Here is a 20848-nt window from a genome sequence, read left to right as displayed (position 1 = left end):
TCTGACCTGACGTAACGCAACGTCACGTTCTCGGGAGGTAAACTTCAGCAGTTGTATGGTTTCCGATATTCACCACCGCCGTCCGATTTTCCTCTTCGTCCTCTGCCGTCGATCTCGGAAGCTGCTACCCGCCTGCGTCAATTCAATGCATTGCGTGGAGTGTTTGACTTTTCCGCTGACCGCCGAGGATGGAAGCGTTAATGCTCTTAATGGTTGGTCGTAGTTTTTTTTTGGTAAAGGCTTTAAATGATTATGGGCACATATGTTTTATATTTTTTATATGTACGTAGTTTAGGTGGGCCTTTAATATTATTATGGGCCACGTTTTTTATATATATGTTTTTATATATATTATGTAAGTTCGCGCCCTCATACATAAGAGTTGTGTGGCTGCTCGTGGTATTTTTTTGGTATTGTAGCGTGTGAAAAGAGGATAGGGGGCAGAGTAAAAATGGGGGCAATACTCAGACCAGAGTAAAAAGGAGGAACGCAGAAAGGGAATCTAGAATTTGAAGTGTTGCACAGCAGTGCATAAAAATTAGTTCCTCATTGTAATGAAATGTGAGCCAAATGAAAAGAGCTCGTGGGTTGAATTTTTTTTGTGTGGAGCATTGTAAAATGATGGTGCAGTAAAAGGTGAAACACACAGCAGTGTGTAAAAAGACAAGAAGAGGGTTGTAATGTTTTGTGTGTCATTTTGTAAAACAGAGGTGTGAGAAAAAACCATGTGTGGTTTTGCACAGAAGTGCATAAGGAAAATGGTGGAGCGCATTTGTATGCATATGTAAATTTTATTTTACAGCAGTAAAGTGTTTTTCACTGCAGTGAATGTAAAAGGGGATTTACAGCAGTAAACCCAGCTCAGTAATTTCTCAGGGTGAAAACAGAGTTTTTGCTTAATATTTTTTTTGGTGAATTCCTCTCAGCAAAGAGGATGAATGTTTGTATGAGGCATTATATTTTAAGCAATAGAAATGTTTTTATGCTGTGTAATGGACTGTTATGAGTCAATTGGTTTTATTAGCTTCGCTGTGCAAAGGTCCTGGAAGAAATGAAATAGAGCATTGGCTCTGTGGTGCTTGTTGGTATGGTTTTGGTATTTTCCCCATTTAAAAATACCCAACAGTGGTATCAGAGCTAGTCCAGGCTCTTTGAAGGCTCAAAGAAGCTGAAGGAAGGTGTGGTTGCAGCAGTCAAACCTCTACAGCAGTGTGAAGCCACAGCCAAAAGAGTTAAGGTATTTCTCAAAGCTTTTCTTTGTGTTACTGTTGAAGGAACAGTCAGTGATTTAAAAAGAAAACACAGTCAAGTATTTGAAGCCTAGATAAGAATGGCAAAGTCAAAGAAGAAAGCCTCCAAGCCTGCTAAAAATGTGTCTCCCTCCTCTACTAAACTAGAAGGCAATCCATTAGAATACATTCTATTTCAAACCCCAAAGTTTGATGGAAACTTTGATGTATGGGAAATAATGATGAGGGCTTTCCTAATGTCTGAGGGGATTGAAGTCTGGGAGTCAGTGATTGATGACAGCAAGATGGATAAAGAATCCATGGAGTATGATGCACAAGCAGCAAAGACTATCTTGGATGGACTGCCTGATTCTGTGAAGAGGAATCTAGGAAAATACTCATCAGCAAAGGATATTTGGGACAGACTGCATGACCTTCATGCAAAGGGAGCACTGACCATGACAATGAGTCAAGAAGAACCCATCAAAGAAGCTGAGAATGAAAAGCTTGACCTCATCAAGCTTCAAGTAAGAGAAAGGGATGAAGAGCTTGCCAAGCTCAAGAAGGAGCTTGATGAATGCAAGAGGAAGCATCATGAAGAAGTCATATCCATGACAAATCAGCTGAATGAAGCAAAGAAGCAAGCAGATGTCTTGACAAGTGAACTTGAACAAAGGCACATGAGAGTGAGTAAGCTTGTGGAAGAGATTGGACAGTACAAGGTAGAGGTCTCCTCCCTTAAGTCTGAACTACAAGAAGCCAGGAAGCAGGCACAAGGAGTTGTAAAGAAAATGAAGAGCAGTCAAGCAAAAGATGAAGAAATCTCCAAAATGAAGACAGAGATTATCTCCTTCAAAGTAGTAGCAGCTGAAGCTACTCGTAGCAAAGAAGAAATTGAGGGACAACTAGCAAAGAAAAATAATGAATGTGAAAAGTTAGAAGAAGAGATTGTCCTCCTCAGGAAGAAGGTTGAAGGGATGAACAAAATCATGAAGAGCTCTCAAGCTCTGGATGACATGCTCAGCTATCATAGATCTCCATTTGATAAATCAGGACTTGGGTATGTAGCTGAATCCTCAAACAAGGATGAGGATGCTTTAAGCAGAGGAGATGTGAAGAAGCCAGAAAGAGATGGTGATGCTCCTAGTTCCAGCAAAGGCAAGGAGAAAAATGAAGGCAGCAATAGAAGAGATCCTGCTCCAAATAGAAAACCAGCTCCAAGAAGAAATGTAGCTGATGGCAAAGAGGCAAGAGGCAATGATGATCGTCAAAGGATCTCAAGGCAGCAAGGCTTCAGAAGTACATTAAGAAAACCTCCATCTCCCAGGTACCAAAGTTCATTTTTTGGTTATTGTTATGCTTGCTCAAACTTTGGTCATATGGCAAAAGACTGTAGAGCATTTCATGGAGATAGATGTTGTGGTTCCCAACAATCTCCAAGAAATAATTTCACAAGAAGAAATCATGAATTCTTATTCATGAATAAAGTTGAATGCTTCAAGTGTCATAACATTGGGCATATGGCACGTGACTGTAACTTGACATGGGCTCTTACACAAGCTAGACCCATGCAAAAGAAGAAAGTTACACAAGTATGGAGGAGAAAAGAAATACAGTGTGAAAGCCCCTTAAGCAACGCAGCTGATCTAAGTTTGTTTTGAGAAGAGTCTGCCAAAAGAAGACAAGCACACATTAAAGGGGAGCTTGTAACTTTTTGTTGCTGAACTGTATTAACAGTCATTTGTTGATAGAGGATGTATTGCAGCACAACAGTTGCAAATGAAATCCTTGTTAATCCCTCTAAAAGGTAATATGCAGCAGTGATGAAATCAGCAATGTTTTTGCTTTGTGTTTATGCAATATGCACAGAAATGCATAAAGAATAAAAGATGGCAGCGCTGAAATGTAAAGAGCAGCAGCTAGATAAGAGAAAAATGCAAAGCATGGAAACCCTCACAGCAGTGGGAAGACAGAATATAAAACAGCAGTTTGGAAATTTTTTTTGGAGCACATGGATTAGAATGAACAACAGTTTGAAATTTTTTTTGTGGTGCACATGCATTGAAATGCATAGCAATGGAATGTAGTTTTTTTTGAAATGTGAGAGAATATACTCACAGCAGAGTGAGTGTAATGCACAGCAGATGAAATGTTTTGTATTGGGAATGAAAATGCAAAACAGTGAGAAGAAAATGAGAAGAAGGCAAAACGCAGCAGAGCGTAAATGCCCAGTGACTGAGAATGCAATGAAAATTTTCACACAGCAGTGAAAAATGTAATGTTTTTTTTGTATGCAATGCAACATGCAAAGAAATACATAAAGAAAAACAGGGACAGCAGATTTTTAATGCACATGGATGAATGAGAATGTGTATGGCAGCAGAAAGCCAAAGGAATTGCACAGCAGTGCGTTGTGAAAATAAAATGAATGAAGCTGAAGATTTTGTGAAGCAAGGGTGCATAAGAAAAGGCAACAGCCCGTGTTAATTTTTTTTTCGTGGAGAATGAAGTGCCAAGTGTATGTGCACACAGCAGTGCAAATTGCAGCAGCAACACAACAGCAAGTGTATGGACAGCAGCAGCTTGAAGAAAAGTTTTCCCATCGTGAAAAAGGAGAAGCACACAGCAATGCAAACAAAAAATGCAGCAGCAAGAAGTTTTGAACAGCAGCACATGCAAAAGAGATTTTCCTTACAGCAGTGAAGGTAAATGTAATGAATTTGTTGTTCATTGAGTTGAAATGCAATATATGCAACAGCAGTAAATGTTTACACACAGCAGTGTAAATTTGTAAATTGGGACAGTGTAATTGTTCCAGAAAAGACAGAGTATTTTGTCTTTGAAATGTGCAGAAGCAGTGCAAGCGTAGACACAGCAGTGTGGGATAGACACAGTAAAGAAGATGGCACAACTGTGCAGCAGAGAATATGCATCAGCATAAGAGAACAATGTAATGAGTTTGCACACACAGCAGTGCAATGATTGTTTGTTTTGGAACTGCACTTGAAGCAGTCATTTGGTGAAACCCTCTGTTAAAGAGGAAGGTGCTTTTCAGCACATTGTCATTAGTGAATCCCTCTGTTAAGAGGAAGATGCTTTTTAGCATACACATGGTGAATCCCTCTATCAAGAGGATGATGCTTTTCAGCATAGTCACAGGTGAATCCCTCTGTCAAGAGGAAGGTGCTCTTCAGCACATTGTTATGGTGAATCCCTCTGTTACGAGGAAGGTGCTCTTAAGCACAGTTTCAGGTTAATCCCTCTATTAAGAGGAAGACAACTTTGTTTGTTTGTGGAACTGCATCAGAAGCAGTTGGAGAATCCCTCGATGTGAGGAAGTGTTTGGGTATGTTTGAATGCCCAGCAGTTGAAATTAAAGGGGAGTGTTGGAATGTTAATTCCAACTGCAGCCAAGCTCGTGGACGCAGCATGGACAACGGCGGCATCAGGACTGCGCACCCAAAACCTCAGCAGCGCGGTGGATTGACCGGAATTCGGCACCGGATTCTCTCGGGCCAGCTTTCCGACGAAGGAATAAACCGGCAAGGAGCTCCGAGAAAATTTGGAGCCGCCACGTGTTTCTGACCTGACGTAACGCAACGTCACGTTCTCGGGAGGTAAACTTCAGCAGTTGTATGGTTTCCGATATTCACCACCGCCGTCCGATTTTCCTCTTCGTCCTCTGCCGTCGATCTCGGAAGCTGCTACCCGCCTGCGTCAATTCAATGCATTGCGTGGAGTGTTTGACTTTTCCGCTGACCGCCGAGGATGGAAGCGTTAATGCTCTTAATGGTTGGTCGTAGTTTTTTTTGGTAAAGGCTTTAAATGATTATGGGCACATATGTTTTATATTTTTTATATGTACGTAGTTTAGGTGGGCCTTTAATATTATTATGGGCCACGTTTTTTATATATATGTTTTTATATATATTATGTAAGTTCACGCCCTCATACATAAGAGTTGTGTGGCTGCTCGTGGTATTTTTTTTGGTATTGTAGCGTGTGAAAAGAGGATAGGGGGTAGAGTAAAAATGGGGGCAATACGCAGACCAGAGTAAAAAGGAGGAACGCAGAAAGGGAATCTAGAATTTGAAGTGTTGCACAGCAGTGCATAAAAATTAGTTCCTCATTGTAATGAAATGTGAGCCAAATGAAAAGAGCTCGTGGGTTGAATTTTTTTTTTGTGTGGAGCATTGTAAAATGATGGTGCAGTAAAAGGTGAAACACACAGCAGTGTGTAAAAAGACAAGAAGAGGGTTGTAATGTTTTGTGTGTCATTTTGTAAAACAGAGGTGTGAGAAAAAACCATGTGTGGTTTTGCACAGAAGTGCATAAGGAAAATGGTGGAGCGCATTTGCATGCATATGTAAATTTTATTTTACATCAGTAAAGTGTTTTTCACTGCAGTGAATGTAAAAGGGGATTTACAGCAGTAAACCCAGCTCAGTAATTTCTCAGGGTGAAAACAGAGTTTTTGCTTAATATTCCAGTTGCACCCGTCCCACATTCTGACGGCCATATCCCTGTCCTCACCTATGAAAAAGCACGCAATATCTAGGAATATTTCCCGTTCCTCAGAATCGAGTGCATCGACACTAATTTGAAGACTCTTCTTTATGTCCTTGTGAAGTATCCGTCCAAGTTTGTCCAATTGTTCCTCCCAATAAGATTGCTTATTTTTTCCACAGAGGAGTGCCCCAAACACTTTCAAAGAGAGAGGTAGTCCCCCACAGGCTTCTAAGAATTTATTTACAAGAGATTCAAACTGTGATGGTGGATAGGGTTGCTTGAAGGCATGGGAGCAGAAGAGTTCTAGTGAATGTTGTTCGCTAAGCCCAGTTAGCTTATAAATGGATGAATTTTCAATTCCTGAGCTTGTGAGAATATCTTTATTTCTGGATGTAATCAATACTAAACTATCTGACGGGACAACAGTTTGATCGGGCAAAAGCGAATCAATCTGATCCACTTGATCAACATCATCGACAACTATCAAGGCATGAAAAGATGAGAGATGTTGTTTAATCTTCTCCATACCTTCATCGACGCAGTCTATTTGTTGATCTGATCCAGTCAAATCCTTAAGAAGCTTTTTCTGCAATGAAATTAAAGTGCCTTTACCTGCATTTTCTCTCACATCCGATAAAAAACAACATCTTTTGTACTGCGAACTCTTTCGATTGAAGAGTTCTTTTGCCAGGGTTGTTTTTCCTACACCACCTAACCCAACAATTCCCAGGACGAGAGGTTTTCCACTTTGCTCTTGCTGCTGCAATAAAAATTCATTTTCAAAATGTTTTATCTTTTCATCGAGACCCGTTGGATATTTGGCTACATGCAAAGTTGTCTTCTTCACTTTCTTCAAAACCCCTTCAGCTACCAGATCCAGCAACTCGGCTTCGTCCCTGGTTGTTCACAAGAAAATCAAATAGAGCCAGTAAGAAACTGTTGGAAAATATAGGTAAAGGGCTTGGCCCGTCCTGGGCTAAGGGGAAATAAAAAGTTTATTGAATATTTTATTTTGGTTTGTCCATTTATTCGGTTCGATTTTGGCAACGCGTGGCAGCAGATCGGTCGACCTGGCGGACTGGCAGCATTGGCAGAGGCCGACTGGCAGCGCTGCTGCTGTGTTTTTGGAGTGGTGGCCCGTTGTGGAAAAGATCGCTGCTGTAGGGCAGATCCGTTGGAGCGCAGATCTGCTGCGTTGACCGATTCTGTGCATATGTGTGGAGACCGCGGATCTGGATCCAGTGTGGACGAGTTTTGAAGGCTGATTTTAAACAGACGGGTCTGCATGCTGGTGGAACGGTGGTATAGAGGAAGTGCGGGAGCTGCGGTGGTGAATTGCTGCTCGTCCAAGTGTAAACCAGCAAGCAGTTGCAATGGTGCTGCTGATGCCTGTTTGTGAAGCAGCGTGGAGCGATATGTTGTCAGCAATCCAATAGGGATCGGATCAAAGACAACGTGCAGTGTATGATCTTGGATCTGCCCACAACAGCAGTGTGGGCGGTGTTCTCGTGCGCTGAAGTTTGGGGCGGTCTGTCTGCCGCAGTGAATGGCGTGGCCCTGTGTTCAACGTTTGCAGGCCAGTTGTTCTTCAATCGTCTGAGGCTTTGGATCCTGCTAAATCTAATGGCGTCCTGGTCTGTGCTAAATTTGGTGTACTTTTCATGCGTTTCGAAGGCCGCCATGATTCTGGCAGAGCACAGCGAAGGCGATGCAGAGCTGGAGGAAGTAGCAGCGGAATGTTTAGAGAGGGTTCCGCCTTTACACAGCCGATTCACGCATACCACGAAAAGAAAAAATGTACAGTTTTCTAATGGACGGCTCATTTGTTTACTGTGCCATAGTGGATGACGCGCTCGGGAAACTGCAACTCTTTGTATTTCTGGAGCATGTCAGAGATGAGTTCAAGAAATTGTTGAAAAACAGAGGTTGTGAAGGGCTCAACCTCTGTTCGTGTTGTTTTGATAAAGAATTCGGTCTTGTTTACAAGCGCATTGTGGCTCCTCTTGTGGGTGTTCCTCAAATAGAAAAGGATCACTTCACGGAGGAAGAATCGAAATCCCAACCTGCTAAAACGCATCCAGTCCAGGGATTTAATTCTCCCAAAGATTCTCTACCTGTGTATGATAATACCCAAATTCGGGATTTGAATCACGAGCCCCTGTTGGGCCATGGAAAGAAAGAAAAAGGATCAGGACACTGAGGTCATGGATATTATCAGGGAGAATGGCAGCAAAGCATTGGATACGAGTAATGGGCTCGAGGTAATTGTATCATCGTATTTTTTTTGGTTGTCATTGAACTGACATTGTTCTGAGCAACTATTGTCATTGTTCTGATAACTATGTTGGAACGGGTTATTTTAACAATACAGAAATTTGCTTACTTCGTGTAAGAGTGATTTGCAAGAATTATTGATTACTTCGTGTAAGAGTGAGGTGTGACAGAGATTTTTGTTGGCATGGTTTAGGTTTAGCGAGAAAACTCTCGGCCTGGTTGAGTCTAGTCGTTGAGAAAACCCTCGGCTTGGGTGAGTCTAGTCTTTGGAGTGTCCTAGTGGCAGGGTTGTAGCCCAGAGTGGCTGGAGGGCCCTAGTGGCAAGTTTGTGGCCCATAGTGGCTGGAGTGCCTTAAGTCTTCGTGGCTAAGTTAAGCCTTGGTTAGTGAAAGCCCTTGGTGGCATGGTTGAACCCTCGGCCTAGGTGAGTCTAGTCTTTGGAGTGTCCTAGTGGCAGGTTTGTAGCCCAGAATGGCTGGAGGGCCCTAGTGGCAAGTTTGTGGCCCATAGTGGCTGGAGTGCCTTGAGCCTTCGTGGCTAAGTTGAGCCTTGGTCACTGAGAGCCCTTGTGGCATGGTTGAAGGTGATCCGATAAAACCCAATGCATGGTTACGGGTAATCCGACAAAACCCAGATTAACAATGATGGAGGGGGATTTACAAGTACACGTACAGGGATGCAGTTATAATGGTTGAAAGAACCATGTATGCGAAAGACATCCTACAAGACTGGCGGTTGCAGCAGTTAGTACCCATGCATTCAAGTGGATGGTTGCTCCTTTATATGGACATCAACATATTTTTATTTATTTTTATGTTTGACCACAACTAGATTTTGTAGATTGATATTCAAACAAATAGTCATTAAGGGGGAGTGTTGGAAAATGTAACTCCTACTTGTCTCATTATGATTCTTACTAAAAAAGTATGTTCCTAGTAATTAGGATCTATTTCCTACATTGGTGTGTAGTTGAAATATTCTCTCAACCAAAAAATTGTGTGAATGTATATATGTAATTGTGTGCGTGTATATATGTAATCACATTTGATTAGTAAAACAATTGACATTATCAATTTTTATCATAAACAAACCTGAATATATACATGTCTATCCAACATAAAATAATACAATTCGTTTCATATATACATGTCTATCCAACATAAAATAATACAATTCCATGAAACGAGAGAGGAGGTTGAGTTCTCACCCATTGCAGTTCTCCAGGTCGAAACCGCATATGTATGAAACACTAGCAAGAGCGTTTCTCCAACTGTCAATAGTGCCAGGGTCGTATCGCAACCTCTTTTGGTGAGGTTGATCAACATCAGTAGTCTTATTGGCGAGTGATTGTAGGGCTTGAGCATACTTTCCATCACTACCCCGAGTCCAGCGAAGCTCAGAGGGTTTGGCACCGTAAAACACCGGGATAATGGGTTTTCCGGATTTCAGCATTTGGAGGAGCTCATCGAGACACCAATTAGAGTCTGCATATCCAGGAGAGAAAACCGCCACATGGGCGGAAGCGGATCTAATAGCGCTCTCTATTTGAGGAATCAAAGAGTCTCCCCGTTGCAATTCGGGCTGATCTAGAAAAACTTTCAGTCCATGTGAACGAAGGCGACGATACAGATGGCCGGCAAATGTTTTCTTCACGTCAGGCCCACGGTGATTGATGAATACGTCGTAAGAGCCATAGCCAGAGGTGGAAGAGGATGCGGCCATTGCCACTTTGGAAATACCGGAGAGAAATACAAAGACGAAAACTGTGGAGAAATTGCAATGGAAAACCCAGAAATTGCAATGAAAACCCAAACATCGGTGTTCACCTACTCTTTGAGGACAATCTTTATTGACGGGGACAACGGGAGTGAGTGGAGTGTGAGACTTCTCAATCGATTTTGAGTGTGGAATTGCGCTCTCTCGACCATTAATTTTGAGTGGAGTGGAGTGTGAGACTTCTCAATCGATTTTGTTTTATTTGAGTTATTTATATCGTATTTTTACTATTCTATACCCTTAAAAAAAAATTAAGATCTTACAAAAAATTCCTTCAAATTTATCAATTTAATAAATTCCAAAAAAATTTGAACAAATTAATTCAAAAAATAAACCAAAAAATTCCACTTAAAAAACAATTGTGTGAAATCCATGAGCCGCAACCACATAAAAGACCAGTCAAATTAGAACCGAGGTTGCAGCGTGATTGGCATTCAATTAAAAAATACGCATTCAAATAAATAGAGGATAAATGAAATTAAGTCTCTTGTAGAACTATGGAATTGCGTGTGGGATCCACACAATCCATAGCATGAGGTTGCAGCGTGATACACATTCAAATAAAAAAATAAATGAAATTTGCAGCGTAAGCATTCAAATAAAATATTTTTTTAATATTCCGTTTTCATAATTTAAAATAAAATAAAATAAAATATTTATGAAATATCACAATTTTGTACAATGTGTTATTTTTAAATTAAAAGTTTTTTTTTAAATATAATGTTTTTTATATTTTATATCTTAAATTGGTGATCCTTTTGATGGACTAAAATACATTAATTTTATATTATTAATTTTATAAACATTTTTATGGGTTGGATTCCGTTAATTATATATCTATCAATTTAAATATAGTTTAATTTTGCATTATTCCCCATATATATATATATATATATATATATTTAAAAATTATATTAATTATATGTTTTTAAAATATAAATTATTTCAAAATATAAATATTACTAAAAATATTTTATTATTATAGATTTTAGTTAAATTATTGGTTAAAATTAAATGATAAAAAAATTCATTTTATCAAATTATAATTTATTTTTTTATTTAATATTATATTTTATATTAATGTGTTGGTATTAAAAAACAATTTGTTTTTAGTGAAATTTTTTGGAAGCTTTTCTGTAAATTTGCACTAAAGACATTCCTTAAAAAAATTACAAATTAACAAATTTAATCTTCTAGATGTTTAATAAATATAATTTTAAAATAAATATAAACATCTATCTTTAAAATAAAGATAAATTGACCCATGAAGCGTAGACCATCTAATTTATGTGGGGTTTAGTCAGTAAATACAAATTGATTATTCATTATATTTATTAAACAATATTTGATGGTGTAAGAACAATGCCAGGTCACAAGTTCAAACCTCATGGGGAGGGACTTAGGAGTGGAAGCCACTTTGGGGGAATTAAACTTCCCAAGGGGCGTTTAGACTTGACCAAAGTCTAGCACAATCTTGGTGATAAGCATCCCATTGTGGGTAGATTAGTCTTCTTCCAACCAATAAGCAGACTAGGCCTAGTTTCCGCCTAGATAAAAAAAGATAGATTGATCTTTTAAAAAATTATGTATATATATATATATATATATATGCTCTACACTGAATTATGAAACACTAAAAACTATTTTTAATATAATTATGGTGATGATTAACATTTACTAAGATTAATATGGTTTGTGGGACCTTAAGAAAGTAAGAGATTAATTGAGATTCTTTAACATTGTATTTCTATATGTTCGAAAAGAAGAGCAAAAATTGTACCTAAATAATTGTCGTTTTGCTGACTTAACAAGTCAAGAAAGTTGGTAGTGTGCCAAATATTTTGAAAATTAGAACATATGTGATTAAGAGCTAGGCAATACAAGAGAAATTAATTTTTATCTTCAACTTCTTAGTATCGCAAAAGTGACAAAATCTTTCGCCCAAAGTGTTTTGGGAATAAATTATTTTGATGTACAATTCATTTTATTTTAATAATATTATTTTTCTTCCTTTAGTTTAATTCTTCTTATTAACCTTTTCTCATTTTTACCCAATGATTTTGGATCCAACATACCATGCTAGGGTTGATCACATTTTATTTTATAAACGACTAATTTAACTAATAGATAAAATGGAATATTTCCTCGGATTTTTTTGGATGCATTTTACATTCTTTAGAATCATATGTTTATGCAGTTTAATTTGCAAAGTACTAATACCTCCAGAGTTTTCATTGTGTTTGTTAGACACCTAATCTGCTAAGGGTTAAGGTGTGGGAGCTCAACACTCAAAGGGAGTCCAAGAGACGTTGGAATATGAATCCAACAATCATATCAATGTATTATAAATGTCCATCAATGTGAATAGAAAATGGAATTCATGTTTTATCTTTCATATTTCGTCTTCTCCATGTATGTTTAGCATGGTATTAGAGTTGCTACGTTCCTAAACTGCTCAATCTAATTTGAGCCACTGGTTTTTGTGGCCTTTCTGTGCATGTCAGTCCTGCACCTCTGCCCATTATTCTGAAATAGAAAATTGGCATTTTTCCCTCATACTCAAAGTGCAGGTCCTAGATTCTAAGTTTAGACATTGTCTTCTTGGTTAATGTAACTCATCTAGTTTCCACTAGCTTCAAAATCCTAATGCTTCCTCCCATCTCTGTCCATTGGTCTTTTCTACTCAATGCTCGATAGTTCCTTTTCAGGTGTGATTCTGCCAAGTTAGGCATTACTCTCCACACTTTCCCTCTTTGTCATTGTACAAATTTGTTTCAGTCCCCTCCTCCTATTTGCGTCAAATTTTATTTTTTTCTATTTTTTGTGCACTCTCTCCTATCACGTTGGTTTTCCAGTAGAATCTATAATATGGTGAGCTAACAATTAAGTCACGAAAGGAGCAACTGGGCCTTAAATGTATGTCAAGCTTGGAGACTAGTATATACTTTTGTTGAAAAAGGAGTGTAACTATGTGAAAATATTTTCTCTTCATGTTGGACTACGCATTGTGAGCCATTACTTTGAAGTGCTCTCCCCCCGTGTTGATGGAGTAGTGTATTTCTATCTGTGACATATTTGTTTCCCATTAAAACTCTTACATAGGTCCAATGTTTCTCAATTGCTATGTTGCTTCCAGTATGTCATTGTCCTTCTAGTATGTTGTGTATTTTTATCACCACTAATGGGTTCAACATTGTTCGTAACATTCACCTTGTTTAGCACAACAAATTGGCTTTTGTACGGTTTCAATCTCATGACGTGGTAGTCGTTGCTCTCCTTTTCACTGCAGAAAACCTTCCTTCTACAGTCATTGGAGATCATGCTTGCGATAAAGGATGAGTCTACACTAATCTCATTATAAGTAGTGACTTCAGTCCTTCGTCCTTGTGCATTTGAAGCTCGGTCCATTGAATTTTGACCCAAAATTTTATTTGTGTGTTGTATTGAGTGTTTTCATTGACACATTGACCATAGCTCCAACTAGACATCAATCCATGTTCTAAGAAGTATGGTCATGTTTCATGAGAAGAAACACCTTCCGCCATGATGTTCATCCTTCCATTCTACTCATTGCATATGAATGCAAGACCTTTGGTGCTCCCATTGATGGTGTTTTTTGTAATTGGTCAATATTTTCCCAGCTACAACAGTAAAATGGCTGAAGACTAAGTGATGTCATTGGAAAGGATTCAATAGCTGAGATGGTTGTTGGGAGTTGTAATCATTACTAGTGAAGGAGTCCTACCTAACATTCATTAGTCTCTTTTTCCTAAGAAAGATGGAAAAGATAAAGGGTAGATTGGATCCGCTTCCCAAGAGTTTGATGCTCTCTTTTCTTAAAGAGGAAGGATTTATTTATTGAATGTGAACAACATTAACATTTTATATTGAAGCTATATACAAGCCTTGTGCCATTGTGGAACCTTAGTAAAGTTTTGGCAGTTTTTTGAAGCGATTGTGAGTGGGTCCTACGCTGGTTTGATATAGAACTGCCCGAGCATTATAGCGTACATAATAAGATGATCACTCTATATTCCAAGAGGAAAGGATATTAGTGTTTATGGAACACCGTGAAACCCTTCAAATGCGTCTAAAAGTGAATTCATTCAGACTTTGAGTGTTATATCTCCTGGAAATTATATATTTATAACCTACCAAGACTATGTGGCGCATATGCATGAACTCTTTCTGTTGATGGTGATGAAAAAAAAAAAATCTGATAGTGACATAGATAAAGACCAAATATCATAGAAATATTAAGATGTATGTTACATGAGTATGTTTGCAGGTGCGATAAATATACAATATTTTCTATGTTTTAACTATAGGTGCTCAACAATTTTCTTAGTAAAAGAGAATTGCAAGTGTGCATCAATTTTGCAATGTGGATAAGAGACTCAACCAGGGTAATGTGAAGAATATTGATTTTATACACTAGGATATCATCAATTATGTGATCAAGCCGACCACCAATGAAATCCTCAAGTTCTCAAGTCTTACATGAAAGCTAACCAATTTTTAAATCGCAAGAGATTCATTTTAGAAATCCATTGCTACAGTCCATTTTTGCTCTTGATATTTGGATCTTGCACCACTCTTACATTTGGTGTTTGTGCTAGTCCTTCTGTAACATTCAAATACATATTATTTTTAACAAAGGTACCAATTCTTTATTTGGTTTTGGGAGTACATTTGGATTCAAGAAGTTAAACTATTGGAAAATGGATGATGACAAGACAAGAAAATGCACAAGACAAAATTGATTTTCTGCAGCTTGAATCTCAACTACAACAAGAGGATCTACAATAGCGTAGTCGTCATTCTGAACTTGTTTTTGTTCAGAACAATTCATTTTTTGAGTCGGAAGTTGACTCCCACCAACATGCATAAACTAATCAAGTCATTGAAAGAATAGATTTGCATGCAGAAGAAGAAATTCAACCAACACTTCTGAATCCAATTATCAAACCTTGGAAAGAGCTTGTCAACAACAAGCATAAAACAAGTATTGGATATGATAAGGAGGTTTCTCTTTACACTCCATACTACTCCAAGCTCATCCAGTTTCATAGTGCTTGATTTTTGCATGATAGTTCATATTCACCTGTTCCTGCTCCTCCTCCAAAACAATAGATTTGTAGATGCCAACATTGTGACCGAGTTGGCCATATGAAAGATCATTGTTTTGATCTTCATTCATGTAAGCATTGTTGTCAGTGTTAGAGTCCTATAATTTATAGGAACTCAAGGTGATTTAGTATTTTATCTCAGGAATATTATATTGTAAATAATTGTCAATCTGCAAATGATTTCCAAATAAAATAAAAATAGAATAAAAAATGAAAAGAGGGTATAAATAAAGAAAAGGAAAACAAAAACATTGAAAAAATAAAATAAGATTGGACCCCACCAAAACAAAGAGAAACAAAAAGAAACGATACTGAAAGTGTTGCAAGTCTAAATGCCACTACTGATAGATAGTTTTCTTTATCATTGATAAATAAAGGTTATGTGCAACTTGTTTAAAATGCCACAATGACTAGTTATTTGTTTAATCATACAGTATAATCATGGTTAAACATGTTTAAATTTCTATAAATTAGACTAGAGAATAAAGATTTTCCAAACAGTTTAATCTTGGTAAATCAGTTGTTAGGTAGAAAATGACATTGATTCAACCATTTAATCTAAATCAATAGGAGAAATAAGTGATAGGATTTAGATAGTTTTTCATTTTTAATGAAAGAAATAATGTGGATTTGCTAGTCTAAGTGCCCCCCTTAAAAGAATAAAAATGTTATTTTAGTTAAAGGGTAGGTAGAAATAGTTGGTTTTATAAATATGCTTATGTGCCATGTTATTCTAAGTTTAATGACATTATAAAAATCAAATATGCACGATGGGATAAAGTTTTTTTTATATATTTCATATTTCGACCTTTATCCTAAGTTCAAAAGAAATAAATAAAGGATCGCATGGAAAAATTTATTTCGTCGTTTGTGGTTAAAAGGGGTCGCAGTCAAAACTTTGGGATTCACCCATATGCACGATCAACGATTCATATCTTTTTTCGCCCCCCCCTCTCCATCCTATCTTTACTGTCGAGGGGGTGTTATGAAACCAGCTCACAAAAATATAGAAAAGATAAATAAACGCCTTCAAAATAAGCCTCTTCGAGGGGGAAACCTCCTTTACATTACAGAAATGAACAATTCTTGGATGATACAAATGACAAGACCTCATCTCTATATATAGGAGTCTAAGGTGTCATAATATAATCAGAGTTGACCTAACAATAATAATGTACGGGCACAATAATAACAATAGTAGGCTTCTATGGGGCAAAATAATAACAATATGGGGACTACATGGGCACAAAAATATAATAAGGGGGTTGTACTAATAACAATAAGGGGTTACACTAGTAGTATAGGGACCTAACATTCCCCTTTCCTTCAAAAAGTGTTGTCCTCAATGCTTGAGTAGTTTTTTATGCTTCTATATAAAATTCTTATCTTCCCATGTGGAACCTTCAGCGGGTAAGTTCTTCCACTTGATGAGATACTTTGAAATTGATTGATTTCGTAGCTGTCCGGTTCTTTTTTTTGTGACTGCTCCAGGTTCTAATATGATTTTTCCTTCCTCATCAAGTTCTGGCAATATTGTTTGAACTGGGATCTTTTGCAACTTTTGAATGAGTGGCCACACTTCTTCGTCCTTCTTTCATTCATCCCTTACTTCGTTTATCCAATCTAGCTGGATAATAGAAATAGCACAAAATAATTCTTCCACATCCTCATCCTTTCTTGAGAGTGCATCTGCAACAACATTTTTCTTCCCTTTTTTGTAGATGATTTCAAAGTCATCAGCCAACATATTTGTGACCCATTTTTTATGTTCTTCTAAAGATAATATTTGTTCTAAAAAGTATTTAATGTTAGGATATTCTGACACATAGGAAATAGTTAAGTACAACTTGGTCTAGTTTAGAGTTAGGTATAGAGTTAGGTAAAGTGTGTTTCTTTATCGTTGTACATTTTGTAACTTACAATCTGACGGTCACGATATGTAGTGATCCGACGGTTCACTCTCTCCTCGGTATTACCGACACTTGATCCGTGGCTTGACACCCGATTGGTCCATGAGTTCTATTTAAAGCGCATGGAGGGTCATTGTTCGGGTAATCCGTGCATGAGAGAAGCTTATGTAAATTTTCATTCTTTGATTAATAAATTGCCTGTAGTAGCCACGTTGGCGTAGGCCATGGACTATTTCCCTCTTTGAGGGTTTTAACCACGTCAAAAATATTGGTGTATTGATCTGTGATTTGGTTGTGAGCGGTGTCCTTTTGATGTTCTTTCTGAGGAACTTACCCTGTAAATTCCTACATGGTATCAGAGCTATTTGAGGGCCGCGTCCGTTGGTGATCCAAATCTGAAGCCGGTAGAACTGCATGCGGCTGTCATTTCCTAGATCTGTTGTTTCTGACTGCTTTCGGGCCGAGAGGACTACTCTGTTGCGTTCGGAGCATCTTTTCCAGTGAGGAACCCCTTTCGTTTCACGCGAAAAGGTTTCCGGTAGCCCTAGCTGCGTCATTTTTCAGATCGGGAGGTATACAGTGTTTTTTGCAGTTTACTGTTATTTTCTCTCTGCTTATTTCAGTTTCGGTTTATTTAGCCCTTTTTTTAACCGGATCTATACCTTTCATTTCTGCGTATGCTCTTTGCCCTGCAACTCTGTGCGATCTGGGCAAATCAGAAACAGAAAGGAAGGATTTTTCTCATGCGTATGCTCTTTTCCCTGCACCTTAGTGTGATCTCGGAAAATCAGAAACATTGAGAAAAATATTTAGTTTTTCGGCTAAAGCTAACTTTGAGCCGCAAGGTTCATTTTTTTTTTAAATATCTAGTTTTTTGGCTAAAGCTAACTTCGAGCCGCAAGGTTCGTTTTTCTTTGCATATTCGTGTTGGGTTTTGTGTTTTGTAGGGAAAAAGAGCTTTCTCAAGGCAAGCACGCAAACCAAGGCCTCTCTCTCTCTCAAATTTTTTGTATAGATCAATTGGTTCAAAGCTATTTTAAGAGAGTAGAGGTCTTGGGTTCAAGTCTCCATTTTGTGGGGGCAGATTTTTTCATTCCCGCACATTCGCACACTTTGCCGGCAACTTCAACAATTGTTTTTCAAAAAGCCATAACTTCTTCATCCGGAAGCCTTTTTCAGAGCCGTTTTTTTTAAAACAGCCTAATTTTTCGAGATCTATCCATTGAAACACTTACTTTCAACATCTTCAGCTTCAGTTTTTTTTAAAAAAATGGAAAGTCCATGCCAAGTCATTCTTGACAGCACTAACTACTTCCAATGGATAGCCTACATGGAAGATTTACTTAGAAGTAAAGGTCTCTACAGAATAGCCACAGACCAAGAGAAGAAACCAAAAGATGAAGGCAAGGCTGAAAAATGGGAAAATAGACAAGATCAAGCACGTGGTTTGATAGGGATGTCTATTTCTCCTGATCTTAGATTTAATATTGCAGAACTTGAGACTCCTCATGAAGCATTGGAAAAAATCGCTAAAGTTTTTGGGATTAAAAATGAAATTAGAGCCCATCAACTTGAAAATGAGTTGTTTACTTTGGATCCTAATAATTTTTCTTGCATTGAAGATTTCTTGTCCAAATTCAAGACCCTTAGATATCTCTTTGAAGGTGTTAAGGTTAAGAAAGAAGATGGTAACCTTATTTATTCCATCCTTACTAAGTTGGGACCAGCCTATTCTGTATTTGTTTCCACTTTCCATTCTACAAGGGAAGCTTTCATTTGTCAAGGAAAAGACTACAAGGCCCCTTCCTTTGACTCCTTTTGTGATTCCTTAATAAGAGAACAAGAAAAACTCTTACACCTTGGTCTTCTTAATCTTGGAAACTCTTCCAAGAAAGCGTTAGCCGCCCAGCAACAACCAAATTCAAAGAATCCTAAGAAGTCATATCCTAAAAAGAATGGTCCTAAACCAAACAAGGGTCCTAAGCAAACTCAACCTCAAAATGAAAGATCATTTCAGCAAAATGATAAGACCAATAAAAACAAATGGAAGAAGACTGATAGACATTGTAACTTTTGTAATCGAGATGGCCACTTAGAATCTAAATGCTTTAAGAAGATGGAAGCCTTGGAAGCCGCAATGAAGAAACATAACATCCATGTGGAGCATACTTCAACTTCAACTTCCGGAATGGCACTTTCTGCATGTCGTTGTCAATCATCTCAGTCTGGTTATGCATTAAATGTATCTTCTTCTTCTCCTTCTCATGAGTGGCTCATTGATTCTGGAGCCTCTTATCACATGGCCAAAAACCAAGCCATGTTTTCTTCTTTAAATGATTGTAACACCAAAAATATATATGTTGGTGATGATAGATCTCTTAACGTTGTAGGGACTGGAACTGTTCATCTAGACAATGGTCAGTTTAATGATGTATTATGTGTTCCAACCTTATCCTGCAACCTTCTATCTGTATATCAGATAACTCATTCAGGTGAAGGTAAAATTGTTGAATTTTCACCTCATGATGTTGTAATCAAGGATCTAAGAGATCCTAAACAGATTCTAGCTACTGGTATTGCTGATGATTCCACAAGGTTGTATAAGTTTCACAACTTTGGGTCATCAAATCTTCCCTCAGTATTTGTTGCTCATAATGATGAAGTGAGCAAACTTTGGCATGAGCGATTTGGTCACTTAAACTATCACTCCCTTCAGCCTCTATGTAAAGAAAATATGGTGACAGGTCTTCCTATGGTATCTTGCAGAGATGGTGTTTGTTCCGGATGTGTACTCAGAAAACATCATCAGGACAGTTTTGAAAAACGTGCCTCTTTGCACGCCTCAGCCCTTTACAGCTTGTGCACAGTGATTTATGTGGTCCACTTCCTGTTGCTTCATTCTCTGGCTGCAAGTATTTCTTAACTTTCATTGATGATTTCTCCAGATGCACTTGGGTATACTTCTTAAAACTCAAGAGCGAAGTATTTAACACATTTTTGGCCTTCAAATCCTTTGTTGAAAAACAATCTGGACATCAAATTCTTAAGCTAAGAACTGATAATGGTGGAGAATATGTTAAAAACACATTCATCAACTTTTGCACCGAAAATGGAATTCAAATGCAACATACTGTTCCATACACTCCACAACAAAATGGTGTAGCTGAAAGGAAAAATCGCACCTTAAAGGAAATGGCTAATTGTATGCTACAATCTAAAGGACTCAGTCTTAGTTTTTGGGCCGAAGCAATTAATTGTGCAAATTATATAATCAATCGTACTCCTACTAAGGTTCTAAAGAATATCACTCCAGAAGAAGCTTGGAGTTCCATTAAACCAGATGTAAGTCACTTTCGTGTTTTTGGAAGTGAAGCATGGGCCCATATTCCAGATGAAAAGCATAAAGCTTTAGAACCTAAGAGTGAGAAATTTACTTTTGTTGGATATTCTGAAGATGTAAAAGGTTATAGTCTTATTCCATTTAAGTCCAAAAATGTTATCATTCGAAGAGATGTAAAATTTGATGAAAATAAATCGGCCTGCGAGCCTAGTCCGGCGGATGTGCCACCTCTTCCTATCTCTTCTACTTTTGAAAACATTTCTTCTTCCGATGATGAAAGTGAGGATGATAATCCTCCCCCACCTTCTCAGGATCCTCAACTTCCAAGATGGGTCCGTGCTACTCGGGATGCAGTAGGTGATCTTGCCGGTGATCCTACAGATCAGCGACGTACACGTTCTCAGTTTGAAAGAGCCTCTTCTTTACTGGCTCAAGCTCCAGTAAATCATGATCCTGACACTTTTGCAGAAGCTTCAGGCCATCCACATTGGGAAGCAGCTATGAATGAAGAATATCATTCATTGTTGACAAATGATACATGGTATCTTGTTCCTCTACCAAAGGGACGCAAACTTGTTAGATGTAAATGGGTTTACAGAACCAAGTATGGACCAGATGGGAAAGTTGATAAACATAAAGCTCGTCTTGTTGCTAAGGGTTTTTCACAGGTTGAAGGCATTG

General features: G+C 38.0%; 1 protein-coding gene and 1 pseudogene across 1 annotated transcript; one reads left to right on the top strand and one right to left on the bottom strand.

Moving 5' to 3' along the window:
- Positions 1–4878: 4878 nt before the first annotated feature.
- Positions 4879–9780, bottom strand: LOC149257601 (disease resistance protein L6-like). Its single transcript, XM_089380407.1, has 3 exons — positions 9220–9780; positions 5668–6634; positions 4879–4941 (listed from the first exon to the last, which is right to left on the bottom strand). Exons 1-3 carry the CDS (start codon positions 9732–9734, stop codon positions 4879–4881), a joined length of 1545 nt encoding a protein of 514 aa, XP_089236533.1. The 5' UTR covers positions 9735–9780.
- LOC149257602 (phytolongin Phyl1.1-like) lies at positions 6641–7986 on the top strand (annotated as a pseudogene).
- Positions 9781–20848: the final 11068 nt, after the last annotated feature.

The sequence above is a fragment of the Pinus tabuliformis genome, chromosome 6 (assembly GCF_031772625.1).
Source record: "Pinus tabuliformis cultivar Carrire ecotype Pingquan chromosome 6, CPIR1, whole genome shotgun sequence".
Taxonomy (NCBI): domain Eukaryota; kingdom Viridiplantae; phylum Streptophyta; class Pinopsida; order Pinales; family Pinaceae; genus Pinus; species Pinus tabuliformis.
This window is presented reverse-complemented; position numbering and strand designations above follow the sequence as displayed.